The 27,594-nt window shown below is 46.6% G+C and overlaps 1 protein-coding gene across 2 annotated transcripts in view; it reads right to left on the reverse strand.

Moving 5' to 3' along the window:
• FAM83H (family with sequence similarity 83 member H) overlaps window positions 1–27,594 on the reverse strand; it is a 228,231-nt gene that overhangs the window by 109,930 nt on the left and 90,707 nt on the right. For both annotated transcript variants that reach the window (XM_078686617.1, XM_078686616.1), the window contains exon 2: window positions 132–619. In XM_078686617.1, coding sequence (XP_078542743.1) covers window positions 132–587 — 456 coding nt within the window. In that variant the 5' untranslated portion in view covers window positions 588–619. The remainder of the gene's footprint in view (window positions 1–131; window positions 620–27,594) is intronic.

The raw sequence follows: 27,594 nt of genomic DNA on the forward strand, positions 1-27,594 counted from the left end.
CACTCATATTTTTTCCACTACTCTTCCACATTAATTTCTCTGTTCTAAGAGCAAACCCCTACCACTATCAGTCTTCCACAGAAATGTCCTCTGTCCCACAAGCAAAGCACTATCATTGTCAATCTTCATACCTGTTGAGCGCATCGGATCATCTTCCTTGCCTCCTCCTTGATGCTGGGATTGTCTGGTGGCGGCGGGTGGATGAGCGTCGTCACCTCTGTTCCCTGAAATCCATAGAACGTTGGCCAGCCAAGGTCCAGTTCAGGGGCCGCCATGTCCGATTGCATGGGCCAGTATGTGCCCGAGGAGCCGTCCACATCCATGTCACTGTTGTATAAGGGGTCCTCATCAGAGGCATCCTGTGGTGCATAATGAGGATTCTGCATGTTTTTTGTGATGTGATCAACTTCCATTTCACATAGGAAGTCGGGGAGGCCCTCGTCCGATAGGAAGCCCGTGTAGCTCTCCGGCCCATCCTCGGCCAGCCTGTCGATGGCTATTCGGTAATACTCCTTGTAATGTGGCGGGAGATAGTTCGGATCCATGGGGTTATCCCCCTGGGAGGAGCTCTGAGACCGGCGCGCCATGGCTCACCAGCAGATTGGGACACAAGTCCGACCTGGAGAGGGGGTAACAAGAGACAGATGTTAGAACAAAGTTATTGACAGAATGCTGGAGCTACATTCATTCACAGAAACCAAGGCCTACTTTCTTATCGCAAATTGGTAGGAGGCATTCGCTAAAAAAGACAAAGCTCCCTCACATGTCTACCAGACTGGCTCTGATATGACACCCACCATAAAGGAGTTTCAAAGACCTATCGACGAGTTTGAGTCGACCTACAAGACAGATGTAACGCCATACCCAACAAGGTAGAATGCATCAGGTAAAATGCTTGAAGTACAAAAATGGAAGGAGGTTAGGTGTGAAGGCCAATAGCCTGTACAACCATGTGCATTGAAACATCTGAAACAGTGGAGTTATAAAGACCTGAAGCCTCCTGTTACTGTCATAGTTATCCAGTTGGAAATACCTAATGGGTAATAGGTAGGTTAATGGTTAGCCAATGGTAAATAGGCAGGTTATTGGTTACCCAAGGCTGTTCGTAGCACACAGTCACCACTAAACAATGCTTGTTTATCATCGCCATCGAGGTTGGAGTACCAGCATGAGGCGGTGCCAGACTTGAAGTCTTAGGCTGGCATGTGATGCAGGTGGGTTTGCGCCAACAGCCACCTAACACTGCTCATCTGCTAGAGGCATGTCTTACTAGACCTCAGGGACCAGAGGGGAGAGAAATTGTTGCAGGCCAGCTTGGGTAGAGGTGAGAGATCTGTGACCTGGGAGAAATGGAAAAATTGTACTATGGACAAGCCGTATACATCCAGCAAGACACAGTGAGACGAGGACCCTAGAGAGAGGAAATTGTGACCTACCCCTTGAGAGAGGAAATTGGGATCTACCTCTAGAGAGAGGAAACTGTTCTACCCCAGAAGACAGGAAATGTGCACTGGACACAAGAAACTAGGCTCTACCTCTGGAGACAGGAAACTGTGATTTACCACTAGAGAGAGGAAACTGGGCTCTAACCCACAAGAGAGGAAAGTACCACCGGACACAGAAAACTGAGATCTAACCCTGCAGACAGAAAACTAGAAATTACCCCTGCAGACATTAAACTGGGATCTACCCCTGGGGACAGGAAACTACCACCAGACACTGGAGTCGACTCTGGGAGACAGGAAACAGGAAACTACCATCGGACACAGGAAACTGGGATCTACCCTCGAAAGACAGGAAACTACCACCGGGACACAGGAAACTGGCAATTAGCCCTGGAAACAGGAAACTACCACCGGACAGAGGAAATTGGGATCTACCCCTGGAGACAGAAAGTAGGAAACTACCCTTGGAGATAGAAAACTGGGATCTATCCCTGAAGGCAGAAAACTACCACCAGACACATGAAACTAGTTTCCACCCCTAGAGACAGGAAGCAGGACATTACCCATGGAGCTAGGAAAGTGGGCTCTATCCCTAGAGACAGGTAACTACCACTAGACACAGAAGACTACGATCGGACACAGGAAACTGGCATCCACCACTGGAGGCAGGAAACTACCATCGGACACAGGAAACTAGGGGCCTCATTTATGAGGCCTTGCGTCAGTTTTGCGCTTCCGATGGGTCACTTTTTGTGACGCATCGGCGGCGTAAAACATGCCTCCTGTTGCGCACTATTTACAAAGTGATGCATCTAAGCAGATGCGTCGCTTTGTAAACCCCTGTGCTACATTATACCTGCGTCAGGTATAATGTATGCAGAGGGGGCGTTCCCCCACAAAAAGCCTCGTAATAGTGACGCAGTGAATTCTATGAGATTTCACTGCGTCACTTTTAGGACGCTGTTGCGTCAAAATCTTGCGCCTGCCTCATAGCAGGCGTAAGACTGACGCAAGCCCTTTCACATGGGGCTTTCCCCATGTGAAAGGACGCATTGCTGGAGTTGCGTCACTTTTGTGACACATTGCCGCAATGCGTCACTTTTGCGCCTACAGATACGTCAGAAATACTGATGTATCTGTAACTCCTTGCGACATGATGCGTCATACTGTAAATATGACCCAGTGTTAGTGTCGCAGGGAGAGCGCAGTGAAAAGTGACGCATTGCTGTTTTCTCGCAGCGATGCGTCACTTTTCATAAATGAGTTCCTAGGTTCTACCACAAGTGACAGGAAAATGTCAACTACCCCTGGAGAAAGGAAACTGGAAACTACACCAGAAGACAGGAAACTTGGATAAATCCCTGGAGACTGGAAACAGGCATCTACCCCTGGAGGCAGGAAGCTGAAAACTATCCCTGAAGAAAGGAAACTGCAAACTACGCCTGAAGACAGAAAGCTGGGGTCTCGCTTGCCTTCTCACCAAACTTAGCTCTTTCTAAACTCATTTCGGCATTTGCCAATGCCATTGATTCTCACTGCCATGCCTAAACCTATCTGTGACCCCATCCCATTGGTTACAAAGCACTTTGAAGTAAATTCAAGGCCATCTGTTTGATGCAATATTAAAAGCTCAAAAATAAAAAGGATAAAGTACACCCTACAGTACATTATAAAAACCCTGCAAGTAACCGAAACAGAAAAACGACACGCTGCTCCCTCTTATAAGGTCAGAGAACTCTGGGGGAGGCTTTTTTTATACAAAGTGGGGGTATTTTCAATTCTTGGCCTTCTGATCCTTCAAAACAAAATCTTCTGGCTACAGATTAAATATAATTCAAGTGGAACGAAACAAAAATCACCTTGTGATTTCCTGCAAACTGCAACTCTTAAGCAGTTTAATGCAAGTCAGAATTAAAGCTACGTTTGCGTCTTATGATGTGTGTGTAACACACAAGCAGATTCCTGCCCCTGAATTGAACTCGAACAGTTAAATAAACATTATACCACAAACAGTTGATTTATTGTGAATTTTCCGGACAGAAGTTAAAGAAGAAAGGAATCTGCGAAGCTAAAACATGGATTTCCCATTCGGGTTGCGATTGAGTGTTATTTTCAGTAAACTGTTCACACTGTCAGCCGGTGCAGGCATTCTGATGCCACTACTCCACTGTAATAAATTATTACAGCACGAAAACGATGTGGTTTTCTTATTAAAGCTGGGTGACGATGTCACACAAACACATGCATACAAGGAGGCTCCTGTGTCTTCTTTCTATGCGCTTCTTCAGCGCTCACGTTTGCCCAAACACAACAAAGATGTCACATTTACTCTGCAGGCCGGAGGGGAAAGAACACATGGGCGACTTACACTAACACAGAACTGTAGACAAATTGTACTATCGAAGAATGCCGCAGCATTCATGAACTTTGCGCGCTTTGCATACAGTCTACTCGGGGCATTTTTGAAGAAACTCACGTATTTGTCACTTTAAACAGTTGGTGTTGTCATCACAATTTAATTACTCCCTCGAATGCACACACCGGCTCCAGGGTAGGTTGTGCCTACGCAGTTGCAATTAACATCCACTTATTTCAATAAATGCGTAGTTACTATGTACGTAGCCACGCCCTGCGGCCAAAAGCATTTTCAGCAAGGAAGAACCTCAAAGTGAGAGGCTGTCATACACAACAGTGTTCATTGACTGTCCCACTGACGCTGAGGTCCCGCGTGATGGTGTAGAAGGCCGCAGAGAGCGCGCAGCCATGTTAGCGGTGTGGGGCCTTCTTTAATAACCACAGTGCGCAGGAAGTGGGGAGGTTGCACCCTAGGGGAAGCTGTGGGGAGATTGGACCTCAGCGGAAGGCGTAGTCAGGTTTACTAAACTCCAGTGGGATGTTTAGGCAGGGTGTTTGGACCCTACTGAAAGATGTGGGGAGACTGAACCCTACTGGAAGGTGTCGGGAGACTGAACCCTATTGGAAGGTGTCGGGAGACTGAACCCTACTGGAAGGTGTCGGGAGACTGAACCCTACTGTAAGTTGTCGGGAGACTGAACCCTACTGGAAGGTGTCGGGAGACTGAACCCTATTGGAAGGTGTGCGGAGACTGAACCCTACTGGAAGGTGTCGGGAGACTGAACCCTATTGGAAGGTGTGTGGAGACTGAACCCTACTGGAAGACTGAACCCGACTGAACCCTACTGAAAGATGTGGGGAGACTGAACCCTACTGGAAGATGTGGGGAGACTGAACCCTACTGGAAGACTGAACCCGACTGAACCCTACTGAAAGATGTGGGGAGACTGAACCCTACTGGAAGATGTGGGGAGACTGAACCCTACTGGAAGATGTGGGGAGACTGAACCCTACTGGAAGACTGAACCCGACTGAACCCTACTGAAAGATGTGGGGAGACTGAACCCTACTGGAAGATGTGGGGAGACTGAACCCTACTGGAAGACTGAACCCGACTGAACCCTACTGAAAGATGTGGGGAGACTGAACCCTACTGGAAGACTGAACCCGACTGAACCCTACTGAAAGATGTGGGGAGACTGAACCCTACTGGAAGATGTGGGGAGACTGAACCCTACTGGAAGACTGAACCCGACTGAACCCTACTGAAAGATGTGGGGAGACTGAACCCTACTGGAAGATGTGGGGAGACTGAACCCTACTGGAAGACTGAACCCGACTGAACCCTACTGAAAGATGTGGGGAGACTGAACCCTACTGGAAGACTGAGCCCGGCTGAACCCTACTGAAGGTGTGTGGAGGCTGAACCCTACTGGAAGACTGAACCCTACTGAAAGATGTGGGGAGACTGAACCCTACTGGAAGACTGAACCCGACTGAACCCTACTGGAAGGTGTGGAGAGACTGAAAGATGTAGGAGATTAAACCCTACTGGAAGACTGAACCCTACTGAAAGATGTGGGGAGACTGAACCCTACTGGAAGACTGAACCCGACTGAACCCTACTGAAAGATGTGGGGAGACTGAACCCTACTGGAAGATGTGGGGAGACTGAACCCTACTGGAAGACTGAGCCCGGCTGAACCCTACTGAAGGTGTGTGGAGGCTGAACCCTACTGGAAGACTGAACCCTACTGAAAGATGTGGGGAGACTGAACCCTACTGGAAGGTGTGTGGAGGCTGAACCCTACTGGAAGACTGAACCCTACTGGAAGGTGTGTGGAGGCTGAACCCTACTGGAAGACTGAACCCTACTGGAAAGTGTGTGGAGGCTGAACCCTACTGGAAGACTGAACCCGACTGGAAAGTGTGTGGAGGCTGAACCCTACTGGAAGACTGAACCCTACTGGAAAGTGTGTGGAGGCTGAACCCTACTGGAAGACTGAACCCGACTGAACCCTACTGGAAGGTGTGTGGAGGCTGAACCCTACTGGAAGGTGTGTGGAGGCTGAACCGTACTGGAAGACTGAGCCCGGCTGAACCCTACTGGAAGGTGTGGAGAGACTGAAAGATGTAGGAGATTAAACCCTACTGGAAGGTGTGCAGAGATTGAAATCTACTGGAAGACTGAACCCGACTGAACCCTACTGGAAGGTGTGTGGAGGCTGAACCCTACTGGAAGACTGAACCCTACTGGAAAGTGTGTGGAGGCTGAACCCTACTGGAAGACTGAACCCTACTAGAAAGTGTGTGGAGGCTGAACCCTACTGGAAGACTGAACCCGACTGAACCCTACTGGAAGGTGTGTGGAGGCTGAACCGTACTGGAAGACTGAGCCCGGCTGAACCCTACTGGAAGGTGTGGAGAGACTGAAAGATGTAGGAGATTAAACCCTACTGGAAGGCGTGCAGAGATTGAAATCTACTGGAAGACTGAAACCGACTGAACCCTACTGGAAGGTGTCGGGAGACTGAACCCTACTGGAAGGTGTGTGGAGGCTGAACCCTACTGGAAGGTGTCGGGAGACTGAACCCTACTGGAAGGTGTGTGGAGGCTGAACCCTACTGGAAGGTGTCGGGAGACTGAACCCTACTGGAAGACTTAACCCGACTGAACCCTACTGGAAGGTGTGGAGAGACTGAAAGATGTAGGAGATTAAACCCTACTGGAAGGTGTGCAGAGATTGAAACCTACTGGAAGACTGAAACCGACTGAACCCTACTGGAAGGTGTGTGGAGGCTGAACCGTACTGGAAGACTGAGCCCGGCTGAACCCTACTGGAAGGTGTGGAGAGACTGAAAGATGTAGGAGATTAAACCCTACTGGAAGGCGTGCAGAGATTGAAATCTACTGGAAGACTGAAACCGACTGAACCCTACTGGAAGGTGTCGGGAGACTGAACCCTACTGGAAGGTGTGTGGAGGCTGAACCCTACTGGAAGGTGTCGGGAGACTGAACCCTACTGGAAGGTGTGTGGAGGCTGAACCCTACTGGAAGGTGTCGGGAGACTGAACCCTACTGGAAGACTTAACCCGACTGAACCCTACTGGAAGGTGTGGAGAGACTGAAAGATGTAGGAGATTAAACCCTACTGGAAGGTGTGCAGAGATTGAAACCTACTGGAAGACTGAAACCGACTGAACCCTACTGGAAGGTGTCGGGAGACTGAACCCTACTGGAAGGTGTCGGGAGACTGAACCCTACTGGAAGGTGTCGGGAGGCTGAACCCTACTGGAAGGTGTCGGAGACTGAACCCTACTGTAAGGTGTCGGGAGACTGAACCCTACTCAAAGATGTAGGACATTGAACCATACTGGAAGCCTGAACCCGACTGAACCCTACTGGAAAGTGTGGGGAAATTTAACCCTACTGGGGCAGGTTGAACCCTACAGGAGGGTGTGGGGAGGTTGACCCCTAGTAGAAGGCTCAGGCAGTTTGATTGAACCCCAGTGGAAGATGGAGGTCGAGCCGCATCCCTGACTAGACACATCAGTGGCGCTCCCAGGAGCTGCCCCAGGCTCTAAACCCTTCCTGCTGACGCCTAGGTCTGTCTGCACTCACCAGTCAGATGTACTAAAGGTCTTGTGTAAGGTGTCCTCATCTGTGAAGGCGGACAGGGCCATGGAGTGAATGCACACCAACAACCACAGGCAGCGGGACACTCGCGTCTTTCATCATCAGGGTTGGTGGGGGTTGCTATCTATGCAGCCACCATGGGAATGTATCACGGTACAACACATTCCTTTGCAATGCATGTCATTACCACACATGCATAACCAAGCAAACGCATTTACCACGTATAACCTTTACCACACATTTTTTATAACAAATTTGCCTTTACCACGTATGACATTATAACCAATTTCACTGTAAAGGCATGCACGTTAAGGCCTATGCGTGGTAAAGGTTTTCCCTGACCCCTGTCCTCAAACTGGTCCCCGGTGACCCCGCCCCCAGCTGTTTTTAAATATACCCGACCCCTGCCCTTAACCCTAAAACTAGACCCCGTACAACTCCCCCCAGGCCTCCAGACCTTTTAAAATACCCAGCCCCTGCCTTAAGCGCTAAAACCAGACCCAGTGGTTCTACTCGTCCATTTATCCATCCTTCGAAGATCAACAAAATAATCCCCAGTGGCTTGCGCAAGAATAAATATTCAGGACAGGAGGGAGCCACAATCTGAAGGAGTATTTCTTTCTGCTTGCAGAAAATCAATAAATGTATTTGTCATGTGCGAATATGGTTTGGAATCTCTTAGTTTACAGGTTTGTCACAGCATTTTGGAATTACTGAACTGTTTAGAAGATCCACCTCTTTTAGAAACCCTGATTTTTTTGTGTCCTAGTTTTTCCCTTTCATTTCATAGATATATAAGTAACTTTGCATAGTTTATTATTGTAGTAAGTTCAATAGCAAAAGTTGTTTATTATCCCTTTAAACTATACTCATTGTATGGTTGTTTCATTTTTTTTCTTGTAACAATATTGCATAAGATATTGTTGTTGAATGCTTCTCTATGAATGATTTAATACATTTCATTGTATTTTTATACTGAGTAGCTTCGAAATATAAAAAATTTTAAACAAAAAACAGAAAGAAACTCTGAGAGTGTGTCAATACTCTGATGAAGATTTCAGAATTAGGATCATATTATTGATTTGCACAATATTTTGTTATCTTTAAATTTACAAAACTAAATCTTAAGGGAAATGTCTTATCAACACTTTCAAGGCAAAATCTTTCTGACCAAGCATCTGCCAGAGAATGCAGAACTTTCAGACAAAAAATGCACACACTCAGGCTGATTGGTGGCCATGTTTGGATCAGGCACACAGGTACACTATGAAAGCACGTTAAAAACGAAAGTGTGCCTGGCATTAACATGGCTGCTGCTTGGGAGGCATCTTTGTTCTATTGCACTGGATCACGTGTGCCCTGTTTTTAACTACCATCGAGGGCACATTTCTGCGCTATCGTCTGTCCACAATAACAGCTTTATACAGTTTACCTGATGAAGCACAAGATCGTAACGGCAAAACAAGCTCGGGGAGCCTATATACGCCATGCTGATGGCACATAAGAACTGGAATTCACTGTATTTCCATGTCAACAGATTGGAAATGAAAAAAATATTGTTTCTTGGTAGTCCTTTTGTGGATGCATGTATGAAACTGTCTAGAATGAGAGAACTAGTGTTCTCGTCACACCATCACACTAACACATGATCACTCACTAAACACATCACATACCACTCCTAAAAACACTCTACACACTTGTGCACCACCACCCAGCCATCATAGGACAGCTGCCTGAGCTTGAAATGTTCAGGGCACACTCATGCCATTACAATGCTAATCAAGTGTCTTAGATAACTAGATCATTTGTGGTGCTTCTCTCCGGAAGCAGCACAGATAGGAGGAGGGCAATCATTAACCTACAAAGATTTTTAGGACTGGCTTGACTGCATTCGCAAACTAGACCTACTGGCATTGCCAATGCTTGTTTATTCAAGTAGCAAATGCTAAGTTTGGCTTTTCAGAGTTACTTAAAGAAGTCGCATTATTTTCTCTCATCAATAATAAATATCGAAGTATATTCAATCGTTCACTCTGTGGTGAAGCCCTTCCCCGAGAATTAAAAAGCGTATCTCACTTTACCTAAAAAACTTTAATTAGGCACTACATATCTCTCTAATTGTAGACCTATGCGAAATCTTGTGTCTACGGTCCTGGTCTGGTATTTGGCACATATTCCTAGATGCAAGACCCATTTTGTTTTGTATTTTGCACAGAGTGTTATGAGATTCTTTCTCAACATACTGAGTGCTAATCATGCCCTCTATTTCCCTCCTTCTCTCACTATTTCAGGTTAAAAAAAAAAGAAATGTTGTGCTTTCTACAGATCCCACCCCAGTTTGGGAAGACCACTAGAGTTCAAAAGCACTGCTCACTGAAACTGGTTTCCTCCCTGGCTCGGGAAACAGCCAATCCATCAGAAGACAGTCCAACCAGTACTTAATTTGAGCCAGTGTTTTCTGGCGCTTGGCACCAGCAGTTAATTGATAGCACCAGCACTAGTGACAGTGCACCACATGGTGGCGCTGTCTGTTTAATTTTGAAAGGAGCACAACAACTGTGTTTATGAAGTCAATTTGCTTTTGGAATTAATAATACCAGCCTCTCACGCCAGCTTTGTGTTTCCTGAAATAGTCTTAATTGTCACACTTGTAGGACTGCGATGATTAGGCGTTATGTTGGCACTTTCATTGGCACCGCTGGCAGGGGTAATGCTTTCGAGAAGGGCACTGGCACATCATTTTTTACAAATTAAGCACTGTGTCCAACCCATAGATTCTTGTATGTACTATAGCAATACAGCCCGTGGCCAAGGGTTGAAATGGTTGTTAATGGCCCTTTGCTCAAGTTAAAAACACAAGCCTCAAGCGAGGGCCTATAGCAGGTGGCCTTTAACAAGCTCCACAGTACCAGTCATAAGGACTCGAATGCTGTTAGAACAGTCCTCCCACTGACGGTAGAATGTTCCTAACTATACGAGAATCATACAAATGCACATTGGAATGTTGGAGCAGAAGGACTATACCGGCCATTATTGGCCCTCTGCCAATCCATTGTCTCCAGTGGAGCTCCCGGAATTCTATTGTTCTATTATAGCCTTAGAGCCAGACGTAGCTGGCTCTACCATCCGTTCGGCTCGGGCATTTAACAAGAGAGCGGGCCTTTAATGGCTGGTATAGCCCACCTTCAGAGGGTTCTAAGGCTATTAGAACATTCCGCCCCTAGAGGCCATAATGTTCTAATTTGTAAAACAGAGCCCTCACGGAGCCCGAGGGGGTTGAAATCCCCTCGCTTTCCTTGAGGCCTTTATTTACAGCAACAGCAACATTGGAATGTTGGTGCTCTAGGCTTCTACCAGCCATCAGTGGCATAACAAAAATTGAGGGGGCCAACCTGCAAAGTACATGGAGGGGGGCCCTCCACACTCCATACCCAGTCAGGAGCTTTCAAGCAAATGACTCGCTGCCCGTGCACATTGCCAGAAGGGGCCCCCTTCAGCTTGGGCCCCCCACACCGCAGGGGGGTGCGGGGCTTTTCTTACACCTTTGCCAGCCATTAGAAGCCCGGAGCACTCCATTGTCTTCAATAGAGTGCTCAACATTCCAGTGTTCTAATAATCCTGATGTTTGTTTTTCTTCGATCCACCAGTTATCTATCGGGTCGCAGAGGAGGCCAACGACCTGGGTTAACATCACCCAACATCTGCAACATCCACGTCTCCTCTGTGTGTCTGCAGGGCCTCGCATAGACAAGCAAGCCTCCAGCTCAGCTTTTCCTGGCACTTTACAAGTACAAGAGACATAGTCGGGTCAGTTCTCATGTGAATCAGACAGGCGCCTTCACAGCAACCTTTTAACTACAAGCACAGAAGGGAAGGAGCCAACAGGCTGGGCAGTGCCAAATTTAAAGGGTTGAGAGTTCAACCAGAGGAATGGTGGATGTTTTGTTTTCTCAATTCTTTATTAAATTTTCAAAAGAAGAAAATAAACAATGAACCACATACAGATGTCTTTACATATACTTGAAGTGTACATATTATGCAAAACAAAAGAAAAAAATAGGGAACTTATGATCGGAAATAAGTAAAAAAAATAAGTTAATAATAAAATAAATTTAAAAAGGAGAAGGAAAACTATATTCAAATACCATATCTACATATATAAAATATAAAATATTTCGTTTGCATAAATAAATAAATAAAGCCGCTAGCGTCTATATTCACAAACGTCTATATTCACAAACGTCTATATTCATATGTATAAAATATCTTTGAGAAACGTGGATCGAACAGTATTACATTATATAAACTGTTACCAGGAGCCGACAACTAGAGACACCCATATACTGGATGAGCTGCACAAGCAGGAAACCTGGGCTCCATCCCAGCTTCCCTGCATGACAAAATTGTGTGATCCTAGGCAGATAGCTTATTTCACTGTGCCTTTTTTCCTGTAATATGGCATTAAAGACCACCTTGAAATGCATTAGTTCAGTATGTGCACTGACAAAAATCCACGTTTTACTGGCCTTTACGCCACATATGGGCTATATATGAAAAATGACTTGCCACCTGGTTCACTAATGACATCATATAGCCGGTGGGTGAGGAGAAAGAATGCTTCTAAGTTCACGTTTAGAAACTTTAACTTTTAGTAAAACCACCCATTACAGTGATACAACCTGGTGCTCTAGAGTGAAACGCGCCTGCGTGTTTTTCTTAATGTTACAGAGTCTCTATCATCTATTACCTTTGTTGGAGAATTTACAGGCTCACTATATTGTAAGTTTGGCCCTTGGGCCAAGCCAGGCCCTTGCCTCGACTCGCCTGAGAATCTTCGAGCTCGCCTACCTCTAGTAGATAGTGTGCATAGAGTGAAGAATCTGGGCGCACTCCAACGCTCTTGACTGCGCTAGGGGTATATAGGCCATTGCCCTGCTTGCTACTGTACTATGGGCAGCGATGGGCAGTGTAATACAACATGTATTCACACACACAAGTCACAAGCACTAATTGCTCTTGAAGAAAAGCATGAGGTTACCAAAAACAATTTAATTAACTGTCCCAAAGAAACAGCAACCTAGATGATGGAACACTGCTTGAAATTGAATGCTGGAAAATCTGAGATCTTGCTTTTCGGCAGAGCACACCTAGTTTGGGATAACACCTGGTGGCCCCGGGAGTTGGGAGCCTCCCCGGAACCTAAGCGAGTGGCTAAAGATTTGGTAAAAACAAATTGACAATGCACTGACAATGCGGGACCAAGTCCGAGCACTGTGCGGTAAGAGCTTTGCTACACTGAAAATATTAGGAAGATTGTTTGCTTGGATCCCTCCAAACTGCAGAAAGTCCATCATCCAGGTTCTATTTTCCAGTAGACTTGACTATGGGAATGCGCTATACGTGGGTATGACCAAGTACCTCTTTTCCAGACTTCAGGTGGTCCAAAATGCTGCTGCTCGACTGGTTTGCAATAAAAGCAAATACAGCTCGGCATCCGAAAGTTTGAGGGAATTGCATTGGCTGCCCGGACGCCAAAGGGCTACGTTTAAGTTCCTGTGTTACTCACACAGAGCGCTACATAAAAGTGGTCCCAGCATCTTGCACAATAGAATAGATTTCTATACTCCCTCACAAAACTTGAGATCCAGCCATCAGGCCTTGTCCAAGTTCAAATGGACCAAGAGGGTCAGGGCAGGAGGTTGTTCCTTTTACAAACTGGCGGTCGTTCACTGAAACGAACTTCCATTGGAACTTCGCCTAATGGACGAATATTTGCCCTTTAGAAAGAAACTAAAAACATTGATGTTCCATAGAGCTTAACTGATGCTACCTACTGCCAGTCTGGCAGAAGCCCCTCCCATTAAACTGTTTGCAGTTGCCATATCAGGATAATGCTTTCCTAGCGCTGTGATGTCCCTCAGGATGAATGTTGTGCTTAATAATTATAAATACAAATACAAGGGGGGACCATGCTTTGCAGGATGGGCTTTAAAGTCTGGTACAGGCCTTCTACGTTTGTCTTTCTGGTGCTCACTTCCCTTTCAGTTTACAACATTCAACCCTCAGTGGGTGTTATGTTCTAAATACATTATTTCTAGGGTGACCAGACGTCCCGGATTGCCTCGGACAGTCCAGGTTTTCAGAGGACTGTCCCGGGGCTTTTCCTACTTTTCAATAGATGTCCCTGTTTTTGGGACATAAAGTCATTCTACAAAGCAGAAATGAAACTATGCTATCCTTTCACGAGACGCCTCTAAACTGATTTTGTTTATTATCTGTTTCTTTCAAGCAGCAGAGGAGGAGGGTGGCTGCAGGCTTGCAGCAGAGGGAGGAGTGGGGAGGCAAGCAGGGGGACTCAGGGGGGAGGTCCTTCCACAGCTAATGTTATATAAAGTAGCCTTGTAAATGTGTGTTTAAAATATAATATTTATGTACACACATGCATTTACATGGCTACTCAAAAACCGGGACAGGCCAGACATAAAAGTAATCCGAAAGACTTTAGTCCTATTTTTATGTCTGACCTGTCCCGGTTTTTGCTTCTCAAAATCTGGTCACCCTAATTATAGCCTTTCTGCCACGTGCTATACAGTAGCGGTTCTCTGCTATGGCAAAGGAGCGTCGCTCCCCTACCAGCGGCCTCGCAATTTGACAAATAACGATAATAAAACGTGTTTATAATCATTTTATTTTTCCTGTGGCTGCTGTCTCAGGATGGCCAAACCGTCATGCGCACTGACATCTCCCCAACCCGAGCTCCATTGCCGGATGGAGAAAATAGCAGGTGTAGGCTTCCAGTCCCCTTTAGAGTGGAAAACAAGCCCACTCAGGTCAATCCAAGCACTTCTCTCTTGCATAAGGGTTGACAGTGTTAGCAAATGTAAAAACTACAAAATAATGAAGTAATACTATCCCAAAATGTGCTGAATATTGCTGCATAATATACCTCTTCTTGACGCATAATTTACACAATCCTGCCAGATAATTTGGCCCCACCCTGCCGCATAGTTCCAGTGACCCTGCCGATAACTCTGGGAGAAGGCATTTAATAAATAGTATAGCCTTATGGCAAGAGCCTGTAATGCCAGATCACTCTCCAAATAAGGAAAATCATATTCCTGAGAAGAACATTTGTTTCAAACTTAAAACTGTAACCACACAGTAGATTCCAGGCATCACGACATGTAGACCAGGGATGTATTTGTATTTAGAGGGCATTGCAAAAAATAATTGTTTAAAGATTGTATTCCAGTAGGTAGCTGTGACCACAGTACTTCTTTGCCAAAACGAAAACTGAAAACATGCCTGCAGAACGGGCGATTTGCAGTCATGCAACTTACGTCACTAGACAAACCAGTTCAGACAGATCCTCAACTTTACATTTTCCATTCCAGCCGGTCTGAAAAAATGTAGCAAGTACTGACAGAAAACAACCCTTCGCTCCTCCAAAAACCATTGCAAGGGGAGCTTTTCAGCGTGCTTGAGGCTAATTACACAATTCTCGGAGGGGTCCAACTATACAACTGACATCACAAGTTAAACGGACACATTCTGCTTCTCAAGCCGTATAAGAAGGAATATTTACTAATTTTTAGGGGATCGCTTTTCAAGCGGGACAAACAAGATCCATGTACTAGCTGAGCAGTAAGAAAGCCAACAGTGATGAGACTGTAGCAGCTTAAAGCGGTTTAAAGGAAGACCGATAATAGACGTTTTCTTGAGATAATCGTTATTTCAAATTATAATTTTATTTGCACCATCGCCATCTTGAGAGAAACAATGGCGACTGCCTAGTCCCTTCTCGATGTTTATTGCATTATTCACATGAGGTCCAGGGGCCTGGGGTTTTCTACATTGTGTCAAGTTATTTCCACTGTTTTTTTGCCAGCTTCACCGGTCTTTCTGTTTCAATAAATTAAGACTGATTTTTTTGTTTGGTTTTCAGCATGACAGGTTGATATTGAAAAAGAATCACTGCACTTTCACTTACCGGTGTCATTGTTGTTTTGACATATACAGTTGAATTTTAAAAGTAGTAGACACCCAATGAAATTTGGGAGTCTGTAATAATATGTGTTTTGCTTCAAATACTGTTAGTTAGTACCCTTGAACAAACATTTAAAAATCTGAGGTGAAATAAGAGTTGGCTTAGAGAACTGAACAGCGGATCTTTCAAAAATAACTATAGGCTATGATGACAATTTGCATATTATTAATCATTTAAGTCAACATTTAATATAGAACAGTTATGGAAACTGACACCTGGCACCTGTAGGAAAGCCGTAAACAGTGCAGCTCCTCAAAGACACTTTACAGACCTCTGGCTGAAGATGTCCTTCAAAATGGCAGCGCTGCCGCAAAGAACTTTGTTTTCCAATAAACACACGCCGTGTTTTGATTTTAGCATCTCTGTCCAGCTGGCCTGGGTTCTTCTTTACCATATCTGAAGTCAGATTTGGTTGGCTGCAATTGTTTGTAGTCTGAGACCTCCATTAGTGACGGTACCTGTGGAACCAGTTCTGGTAGGATCCGGTTCTTTTGACCCAGCTTTTCCCAATCCTAACGCTATATATTTGTACCTCAGTTCTGGCAGGTTTCGACTCTTCTGAACCCGATTTTCAACTTACTGATTGCACCGCATCTCTCATTGAGGGTATTCTTCATACCCTGTTAATTCCCGCTTTCTGTCTATTTCAATGCTCTCGGCTCTCGTAGACTTTGGCTCTTGAGAAGAGTCTGTCTTCCAAATCTCTGGTTGTATTCACACAGGCTCTCTGAACTTAACCAGCCTCTTAAGTCTCCATATCCGGTTATCCCACTCTTCGTTGGACCTTTACTCTCAATTCTGGTGGGATCTCCACCATCTTAGTCCTGATTATGCCTACACTCGCTATTTATTTATTTATTTTTATATTGAAAGTTTTATATAGCGCGAACAAGATCTTTGCAGATATCAGAGCACTTTATGCAAGGTACCGGTGGGCTGCGAGTCCTCCAAATGTACTCTTGCCTCCTGACTTTGATTTCCCAGACTCTACCAACATTGCTGGTTCTTGTAGCTTGAGACTTCTCAGGCCTCCATAATACAATTCTTCACTCTATCAACCATCACCGCGATGATGGTCTCAGATATCTCAAACCGTGATTTCCTGATTCGTGGATACCTCTGGAGATTCCGTCCAGCCGTGGAAGCTAATGGCATGCATGCAGATCGAACCAGTTCATGCTCTCAAGGGGGGGAGCTGGTCTACCTCACTCCACAGAAAAGCATGATGAAATTAAACCAGACCACACCTACACATGAAATTAGATATCCGGGAGGGGCAGATGGGTCACTGGAGGGAGAAGAGGCAAGATCCAACACAAACCACACACCAACAGTCACATCTTATGGCCCACTTTCACAACTCTGGGCAGCTGTCCAAGACTCCTCCATGTGATGGGTCACAACCTGCGCAATGGATAGCTTGTTGATTCCTCCAGATGACGTGCGCGCCCATTGACATGACGCTGAGTCACTTTCAGTGAGGCGGGAGATGATCTTGGCTTCTGGAGAAGGGCACAGGTACATCTAGAAGGACGCGTCTTCGGGGCACGGTCCTCCTTTGTAACTCAGTGTAGTGTAATCCTACTTTTTAGATTCAAGCTTGGTTTGAAACTTGTTGTAAAAGGGGCACTTCCTGTGCTTAGTTTGTAAAAACAAAGATATTCAGGAGTCCTCCATGCAGAATGTCGGAGCTGCCGAACAGCAAGGCTGCTTTGTCTTGATTTCATCTCATGGCTTTTTCTTCCACAGTTCTATATTTCCTGCTACTTTTTCCCTGTAAATCCCTTTCTCCTTCTTTCTACTGTTTTTTTGTCTTCCTCACTCAGACTTTGGAGCAAAGTCCGATGATGATGAAAACCAAGTCCTTGTTCCCAAAGATGAGTGCTGGTTCCCACTACCTATAACCACCAGCACAAATTAAGCACCAGCCAGTAGCATAAGTAGTCATTACTGCCCTACACATGGAAGCCAGCAGGGGGCGAGAGTGCTATAGTTGTAAAGGAGTCCCATATGCAGTACAGTACAAGGACTTGTTTGGAGGTGGAAGGATACCACCAAACTGCCTAGCCCTATAGCATTAGGTGAGAATGGCCTCCTCCTCTAGACCGAGTCAAGAGGTGATTGACAAACTTTCATGCCAATGCCTGAAACAAGGAGGTCGAAGAAACCAATGGTACAAAGGGGCGGACCTAAAGCCCACTTGATGTACTTCGTTAGCAGTAGGCCGTGTCTGACAGGTGTGCTGTCAAGGCCAGACCTAACAATAGCACTAACAAGGCTTCCCTATCCGATGAAAAGAAATTCACTGGTCCGCAGCACCGGTCATCCCCGACTCAGTCGCCACCAGTATTCCCAGCTCCTTGAAGACCACAACTCTGGTTTACCTGGGCGCACAAATAAACCATCCGAGGACATGATGACGACAGTCCTCGTGGGTGGATGCCCCAAACATGTGTTAATCACACGCGCTGCAGTGCAGTCCCTGGAAAACGGAAGCAGCTGTCCAGACTTGGTTACCAACATGGCTGCCGTGTAGCCTGATGGATTATATTTGCCCCTGAGGAGGCCTTGAAGCGCTCTGACCGAGCTCTCGCCCTCCTCTCGCTAAAGCCTTGAGTAGGCTAAGCAGCATGTTGACCAAGGCGTGAGTGGGAGCTGTAAACTCGGCCTCCATTGTTCCTTTCTTTCCTGCTCAGCCGTCGGTGACTGCACAGAAGGCCTTCCTTCCTCTCTTCGAAGGCTGCCTGCTCTGTGTTTACTTTTCGTTCAGGAAAGATGGCCTTCCAGCAGTCCACGCGTTCGTCCCACTGAATTTACAATCCGGGTTCAGGAACATGGGCCTGTGGATAAAGTGGTGAAAAGCCTGGTGTGGTGTGAAGAGATGCAATGATTAGGGGACGGAGGGGTGCATTGAATTGAGGGGTCGAGAGGTACTGTTCCATGGGGTCCCGGCAGATAAGCAAAAATGGGGTATCCATGGAGGGGGTGGGGCTGAAGAGGATAAAGGGGAGGAAATATGTCTATGTGGGTGAGTAAGGGCTGAGTCAGCAAGTGGAGAAAAGTACATTGTACCAGGGACGTAACTGACCCTTCAGAGGGGCCCCGTTCAGCCAATGAATATATATGCGAGATATGGGACACCTAGGGGGCCCTCCTCACATTCTGCGGGAGTGGGGGAGGGGTGGGGCATTTTACGTTACGTCACTGCATTCTACAGGCTAGAAGAGGCGAGTGGAAATTTCCACAGCGGGATGGAGCCGGAGGGAGGCTGTGCGGTGAAGGCACGGCTGGGGGAGGAATGATGTGCGAGACTGAGGAAAAACAGATGTGAATTTCGAGGAAGGCTAACAATAGACACACCAGGTTGGAGTAGATGTACGACCTCTCTCTTCGCAGGGTGCTTCGCCGCCTCTACTACCCCGCGGCGCCTCGGGAGGCCTGTGGTAACGCCTTCACCTGCCTCGCGCGTGCTTGATGGATGAGTCGGCGCCCCCCCCTCCCAGCCCGGCAGCTCTGGGGCCTGCCTGGGCACTGCCGGCCTAGTGGCCTCTAGGGTCCGCCTCGGAGGCTGGAGAGGGCATGGAAGCCTCACAGGCCCATCCAGGTCTTGTGGTAGTCAAAGAAACTTATAATAGGGGTACATCATTGGCTACCTCACCCCACGGGTGCTGGTGCCACTGCACCTGCTGCACCATTGATAGCTAAACGCAGGGAACCCCACCAATCCCTATACCTAGGATATAACCATTGGAATGCTCAAAGCAGGCACCTGGGCACTTTTGTTATGTAGATGATGAGTTTATAGTACAACATTTGCCCATTACTTGGCCTCTAGGCGCTTTATGCAGTAATCAATCTGCAGTTGTGATTCATCCAGCGGAGTTTCTCGGGTGGGGTGAGGGGTTTATTTATTTATAAAGGTTTATATATATCGCAAACTTGATCCCGAAGGATATCAGAGCGCTTTACAATTTGAGTCAATTAAATAACTTCCCACCCTATTCCCCTAAGGTTGTTCCAAAACATATTCTTCTGATCCAATCTCCCTGCCCTGAAGAACCTCTCTTCAACTCATGGACACCCACCATCACTCACTACAATCACACTACCCCTATCATTACTCTCCGTCGCCAAACACCCACCATTATCACATCAACTGATCACACCAGGAACAACAAACTCACAATTAACAAACAACACAAGGCCAATCTTGACAGCTTGATCTCTAACCTTAGCCCTCCTGCGACTGTAATCCCCACAGGCACTCCCCTCTCTATCCCTGATAATCTGAACCCTCCCCCACAATCTACCCCTTCCTCCTACACAGACACTGTTCCCCCTCACCCTTACTTCCCCCTTGTCCAACGTCATCTCCAATCCAATGGTCACTCTCCCCCCTACTACCACTGCACACTCCCCTTCCGATCTCCCACATCCACAGACACAACCTGTCTCCTCCGCTTACCTCATTGACAACCCCCGTGACATCCCCATGTCCAACGCCTTCATCAATCAGACACTTTCCCCCCTATTATCACTGCCCACTCCCTTTCCGCCGTCGCACACCCACATACACAACCTGCCTCCACCGCTAATCTCACTGACATTCCCCGGAACTCGGACTTCCTACCTAGAATTTCTCTCCCTCCTCACTTGGACACTAGTCCCACTTCTCCTCTGAACTCCTTGATTGGGAACATTACTAATCCGGCTCCCCGCATCCAATCTCTCCCCTCTCCTAATCCCACGGATTCCATCCAATCCCCGACCCCTGTTCACTCTCCCTCCATAGACCCAAGTCATTCTCGGCCCTTACCTAAAACCTTGAACTTTTTCAGCTCAATAGCACAGCAACTGAACATAATGGAGCAGAAAATTAACTCCCTTGCTGCCGATTTCCTATACTTACAACAAAACCTTCTCAACAGTACCAAGCCACCGTGCTCCTTCTCCCCGGGTAGATTTGCTCCCACCCTACTCAATACCTCTCCCATGGCCCCACAGAGCACCCCTCGACCCTCCAGTCCGTCAGCGAGTCAGGCACTTCGACCCAACCGGGATCGCCAACCCTTTTCGGTACCGAAACCTGATGAGATCAACGACTCTTACCTCGCTTTGAGCCAGAAGTCAGCCCCTTTCCCCATCCCTGATATTATTGGCACAAACAGAATCCCTAAAACTGTCCACTCGCCTAGACCTCCTGCTCAATACTCCTCTATCCACCTAACTCCCCCATCACCGAGGCTCCCCGCCCTCTCTCTTGCATGCTCCTAAACTGCAGATCGGCTGTACAACACGCCACAGACATTGATGAAGCTCTACTCACTGAAGAAATTGGCATCGCTTTCTTCACAGAATCCTGGCTCAATGTCCACTCCACCCCCATTCTTGACATTCTCACCCCTACAGGGTACAACATCATCAGACAAGACAGGCCGATCAAAACTGGGGTGGGGGGACGACTAGCCATCATTCACAAAGCTGGAATACAGATTACCAAACTTAAACCTGCAGAATACCTTTCGTTTGAATACATGGGTGTCAAACTCACTGCCAAGGGCACCTCACCCATCAAATTCCACACCATCGTTTCCTCAAAGAATTAACAGACCTAATAACACGGTTGTCCATGACAGACTCTAAAGACGTGTTCCTGGGGGACCTCAATATCCACTGGAATGACCCAGAAGACTCCACTGTCCAGAACCTATCCAACCTACTTGAAATATATAACCTCAAACAACTCTGTAATAAACCATCTCACATCAAAGGTGCAACACTGGATGCAATCATTACCAACAATGAACTGGTCTCTCTGAGAGCGATTTCTCCCATTGACTGGTCCGACCACCACCTCATTCTGTTCAAGATTGACTTGTCAGCCACCAACCTATTCGTGATGACAAACCTAAACACTGGATCAGAAACAACAAAGAAGTTCCTTTATACGAACTTGAATCCAGGATTCATGCCCATCTTCAACTCCAACCCTCATCATGAACGGCCGATGACCTCACTACACACTTTAACAAAAAAATGACAGAGGTTTTAGACCAAGTAGCTCCACTCAAACTCAAACAATTGAGGCGAACCAAATCCAAACCCTGGTTTAACATGGATCTGAATGATGAAAGGCGTCAACTGAGACAAACGGAAAGGTCTCGGAGACTAAACCCCTCGACCTTGCACCTAGCACAACTTAGATCTGCTCGGCAGGCATACAAAAAACACATTTTCAGTGAAAAGGCGTCTTTCTTCCGCAGTCACCTAGATCTGGCGAAAAATAGACTGAGAGAACTCTTCAACATTGTCAAAAGCCAAAAAAACTGCACTCCCTCTCAAGAAATCAAAGCCACCAAAGAGCGATGTGAAGAAATTGTCACCTTCTTCTCTTATAAAGTCTCAAAAATTGATCAATACTTCATCCAAAATACTAACCCTCCTTCCCTCTTATCCTGCCCCCCTTTAACCACCCTTGACCATTCAGAAAGAGTTCTTACCAAGGACAATCAGGTCTGCCTCCAGCTAAAAAACAATGCGAATTGGTCTGACTTTGAGCTAATGTCGGAAAACGAGGTCTTCAGTATAATCTCTAACCTAAAACCTTCCTCCCACCCTATGGACCCCCTCCCATCCACAATTATAAAATAACTCAACCACACCATTTCCCCTTTCTGGACAAAAATCCTCAACGCCTCTCACCTCAGGCTGTGCTCCAGACTCCCTTCAACTAGGACAAATCACAACCATTCTCAAGAAACCAGGGGCTGACCCTAATGATCTTAACAACCTCAGACCTATCTCCAACCTCCAGTTCCTTGCAAAACCATTGGAGAAATGTGTTCTCCACCAACTCAACAAACACATTGATGAGTTCAACCTCCTCGACACCTTTCAATCAGGATTCAGGAAAGGCTGTAGCACGGAAACAGCTATGCTCAACGTCTCTGACGATATTCACAAGGCTTTAGATGAAGGTGATGCCTGCCTACTCATCCTTATTGACCTATCTGCAGCATTCAACATAGTAAATCATCCAGCTCTTCTGGAGACCTTGTCGAAGCGCTCCGGCATTAATGGCACAGTACTAAAATGGTTCACCTCCATCCTTCAACACCAATCGCAAAAAATTAAAATCAACTCCTGTCTCTTGAAGCCAACAAAAGTCACACTTGGGGTCCCGCAAGGCTCGATCCTCTCCCCGTCCCTCTTCAATATCTTCATGGCGCCCCTCACAATCATCTTGAACAAAGCTGGAGTGAATTACCATTTTTACGCTGATGACACCCAAATCTATTTCAAAATCAAGTCTCCCAGCAACATCCGACACCTCAATGTCACTCTAACCGAGATCCAAACTTGGTTCAACGCTAACCACTTAAAGCTCAACCCAGATAAAACGGAACTAATCCTTTTCTCTCTAAAAAGCAACCATCGACCAATCCAAGAGTGGCTCAAGAATCTGGTTGCCCTAACCTGCCCCCTCGTCCTATCCGACTCAGTTAAGTCTCTAGGCATCACCCTTGACAAGAACTTATCAATGGAGGCCCAGATCAAAAACTCTGCAAAAAGTACACTTTTCTCTATAAAACACCTCAAGAAATTGAAACCTTTTCTTCCTCATGAGGACCTCAAGACAGTAGTCCAATCCCTAGTTCTCTCTAAAATCGACTACGGGAACGCCATCCTAACAGGGACTCCAAAAGCTCACTTAGCCCCACTTAGGGCAGTGCTGAACATGGCCGCTCGACTCATATCTGGAGTAAAAAGACTTGAACACATCACTCCAGTTGAAAGCAACACAGGGTACAAAGTTCCCCAAGGGAAGTGAAAGAACAACCAGGTGTGTGTTTAGGAGTGGAGGGTATCTGCACAGGGAACTGGGGGGTTCCCTTATTGGAACTAGAAAGCCTCACACACCCAGCAAGCTAGATGTCATGTTTCATCACTGGCCTTCTGCTCCTCGTCAGACTGGCGCTGCAATGTCTGACGGGCACCTTATAAGTGCTCTTTGTCGGAGTTCTTCTGTTCCGGCCAGTTGGTGAGGGCGTGTGAGAGGTTCGAAAATCGTGTAGTCGTGCGGGAGTGGTGATTTAAAACAAGGTGAAACAGTCCACAATGGCCTTTATTGATGTGGCTGGTTCCCTTAGTTAAAAAGTGGGAGGGGAGATAGAGAGACAGGGAGGGTAATGGATAGCTATCTCAACCCTCTAGTCAGGTCGACATGTTTCTTGCCTAACGGGCAATTCTTCAGGACCTATAGTGACAGTACTACACAGTGAACAAATGTGAGAAAGGAAAAGAAAAATTACAACCTCACTAGGTCGGTAATTGGTAGGCTTAAGGTCCTACTCTGGTATGATGACCCCTAGGGATACCCTATCGGGCCCCGCAGACTGTTCCTGTGGGACCTGCATGGTCTGGTTAGGTACCGTAGCGGCGTGCGGTCATCGCCTCTCACACCTACCCCCACAACACACGCGACATTCGGTGTATGGAACAGCTCTCCAGCTCTCAACTCCCTCAACTGGCTTCCCATGGAAGGGAGGTGTATTTACAAGCTGGCCTGCATCACACACAAAATATTTCACTCTCCGCCCCCCAACTACCTGAACAACAAACTGGTAAGAACAGGTCAATCCAGAACACTGAGAAGCTCCAACTCACTCCTTATTCCTCTGAAACTGAAAAAGAAAACCACTCAATACCGATCGTTTTCTGGCAACGCTCCCAGGATGTGAAACGCTCTCCCTAGAGTCCTCAGATGCAACCCCTCCTTCTCCTGTTTCAAAAGGGACCTGAAACAAATACTCTCCTGACCAACATCAACTAACCTAGACTTCAATATCTGAGTTGACTCCTCTCTTTCTTGACATTCAAGGATAGTTGGTGACCGGACTGTGTTAACCACCTTCTTTTTTGTTCTCTCCCTCTGCTGCACTGTTAACTTATTTTTCATGCTGTATTTCTTTATCTCTGGTTTGCTTCCTTACTGCCTGCCTACTATGTAATGACATTTCCTTCTGGTTTTTACAGTGTGTATGTAAAGCGCTCTGATACCTACGGGTCAAGCTAGCGCTATATAAAACTTTTAAAATAAATAAATAAATAAACTCTTGATGGCAATGATTTGTAAAAGTACAATTCAACCTCGAAACGCAGAGTCATTTTGACACAGAATGTCTGACCCCATGAGGGCAGTTGTCTCTATTTCAGCCAACAGCGCTTTGCATGCTGGGAAGTTAAAGTCCACACTTTATAAAGTGGAAGGGAAAACTACATGCCACACAATGCAAAGCGATGTTGGCTAAGAATTTAGGACTGAGTTTCACACATGACATGGGCCCACTTGGCAGCAACCGAGAGAGGTAACACTAGGAGAGAGAGGGCAGATAGAAAGGCGGGGCGGTGGCAAGATGAAGAAAAGAGACAAGAGGAAGTAGGCGAGGATTGAAAATGTGGACAGACACCTGAGAAGGTGACATACCGGCTGGCACAGCTGCCCAGTGTTCTCGGCTGCCATGTAAACAAGTGCCACCGTCTACGCCCTTGTGTCAAGTATCCATCAAGTGATACCTACCTGGTCCCAGTGACTCACTGTCACTGTACACCCGCGCCCAGGGCAGGGTCTGGTTCCCTGGGAAATATCTGAGCTTACTAGAGTTCTGCCCAACACGCCCACTAAACTGCACATGCCAGGAGTCGAACATATGACCTTGCGCCCTGGCAGGGCCTAAAATTGGCACCCTAATCACCGGAGCGATTGACCGGCCAAACTTGTTAGTCAAAGGACACAATTCATGCTGCCAAAAGCAAGCATTGTGTCTGTGCTCATGCTTAGGTCTGGCCCTGGGGCATGATGGGAAGTTCAGAAGACAACACTTCTCCCAACAGAAAGTTTTATGATTAGCACTACTTGCTTTCACTAAGCAGATCATAGAATAATTAGTGCTTAAATATTTTCTTAGTTATAGGCTAGAGGCATCACTAGCTGTCTGCTGGAGGTCATTTCATACCAATAAAACCGAGCCTTTGCTATGGGAACTTGAGTCTGGCATCTTCGGTCCCTGACTGGCTGGGAGCACTTCATGTTTTCGAAAAGCTCACGGCACCGCATGTAGAATGTCAAAGAATAGACCGCAAGAGCAGATCAGCACAGAGCAAACAGATCACACATCAACTAGATGGCTGATCATTGAAACGGTCAAGCCTCGAAACCTATTTGGTTTGAGAAAGAAACTGGCTCATTTAAGATGGCTGCCTAATATGTTAATGTGGCAGCCATCTTAGATGAGGGGACTCTCTTCACCTTCCTATAGGGTTAGCAGCAGCATCTGACTGGAAGGTGAATTTTGGTCAGTGGCCCTGCTCAGGAGAAAGGCAAACTGTGCTTAGTACTGCAAGGTAAACTGTAAGTTGTAGTTCGCAAGTCAAATTATATCGGTGAATGGGAATGCTGAAGCAGAGACTGGGACTACAACCCACCGCGTACCGTTTGCGGTATGACCCACTGGCTATGAGACTAGAACAATGATGATAATATTCACATATATGACCCTCTTATGGAAATCTCTCTTTCTAACAAGCCTTCATGGTCATTGCGCAAAACTATGAATACCAGTGGGAGGTGAAGTCCAAGAGGGTTTATGGGGATAGACTGACCCACTTTTCTGACATGCTGGGAATGCAAAGGGGGCTCCTTCATAGTAGGCATCAGTGTTATGTCTCAGTGTACACCAGGGTCTTTACACTACAATTAATGGTTTCTGCTCCAAAAAGACTGGCGCACCAGGGAAACTCACTAAGTAAGCCCATTTGCGATCATTCCCAGGCAAGGGTACCGCTTTCAATCTGAAGCCTCCTATGGTCACCAGGTCACCTGACTCTTAGGATCCAGATTTCGTTCTTCTCCTGCAGTTTCTCAGGTGATCCTCTAGACAGACATGGAGATCACGTAAGGTCCACCCAGCCAGTTGAGGGCGTGCAGCAAATACTGCTACGGACAAAGATGTCAGGAAAGTTCTCGCAGATCCTGCTCATTTCCACAGACTAATATTTATAGGTGGAGCAATGTTTAACTAGTGGGTGAGGTCAGTGTCGGAAGAGTGGTCTTAGAAGGCAGCTAGGTGGACTGCTGATGGTCTGGAGAGGGTTATGTACACGGACCGTAAAGAAGAGACCAGAGATAGATGTCCAGAAACATGTAATTCGACATCACATATACAGGAACGAACACACACAGGAACGAGACAACACACACACACACCCTGTAATAGGAGGTCTTTGCGATGCAAACCTCAACTATTTAGAAGATTGTCCATATGCTGCCCCAGGTTCTGCCCAGTGACTGCACGCGTGGTTCTGACCAGTGCCTGTGTGCATGGTTCTCCCATGTGACTGTGCACTTGGCATAGAGAATAAGAAGAATGCAGAGATGGCATTATACAAATTACGGCGTCTTCTTAAGCTGTAGACAAAAGAGGAGTGTCCCTAACAGCACCGCTTCGCTTGTCATCGCCTGTTGACACAAGAAGGCATGTAGCTCTAATATGCACAGGTTCCTCACAGTTAACTTCACTTCAACCACAGCTGGATAAAATATCTAATAAATGCAAAAACTGAGAAACAAACTCCAACAGTTGGCCCAATTCCTGTCCAGAGAGAGTCAGGCTTCTAGCAAGAATCCTTCTCTGCACTGCCTGAAACGCGACATGGCCGTCTACATTGCTGCCATGGTGGATCAGTGCACGCCGTACGTCGCCGACACTTGGGAGTGTTGGCCACTACATTCCACAGATCATCAGCCACATCCAGGACTTAAGAGGCCATCCAATGAATAGTGAGTGTCTTCTCACCCATTCATACATCATCAACCATCACATCCGATAAGGGTTCCGGGAGGTTCCATCAAACGTTGTTTGTTGACATCAGGTTGGGTTGCAAAACCTATAGTGGCCTTCATTCACCAGATGGCCAGAAAGAACTGTAATTAATGGGCAAAACAAACCAGACCCAGCAAAACCTTTTGACTGAGTACCCAGCATCAACCACCCCTTGTAGAACCACACCACTGGGCGGGTCAGAAAAACTGCTTCAACAAAATGTGGGGCT

Source organism: Lissotriton helveticus, chromosome 4_1 (genome assembly GCF_964261635.1).
Source record: "Lissotriton helveticus chromosome 4_1, aLisHel1.1, whole genome shotgun sequence".
Classification (NCBI taxonomy): Eukaryota; Metazoa; Chordata; class Amphibia; order Caudata; family Salamandridae; genus Lissotriton; species Lissotriton helveticus.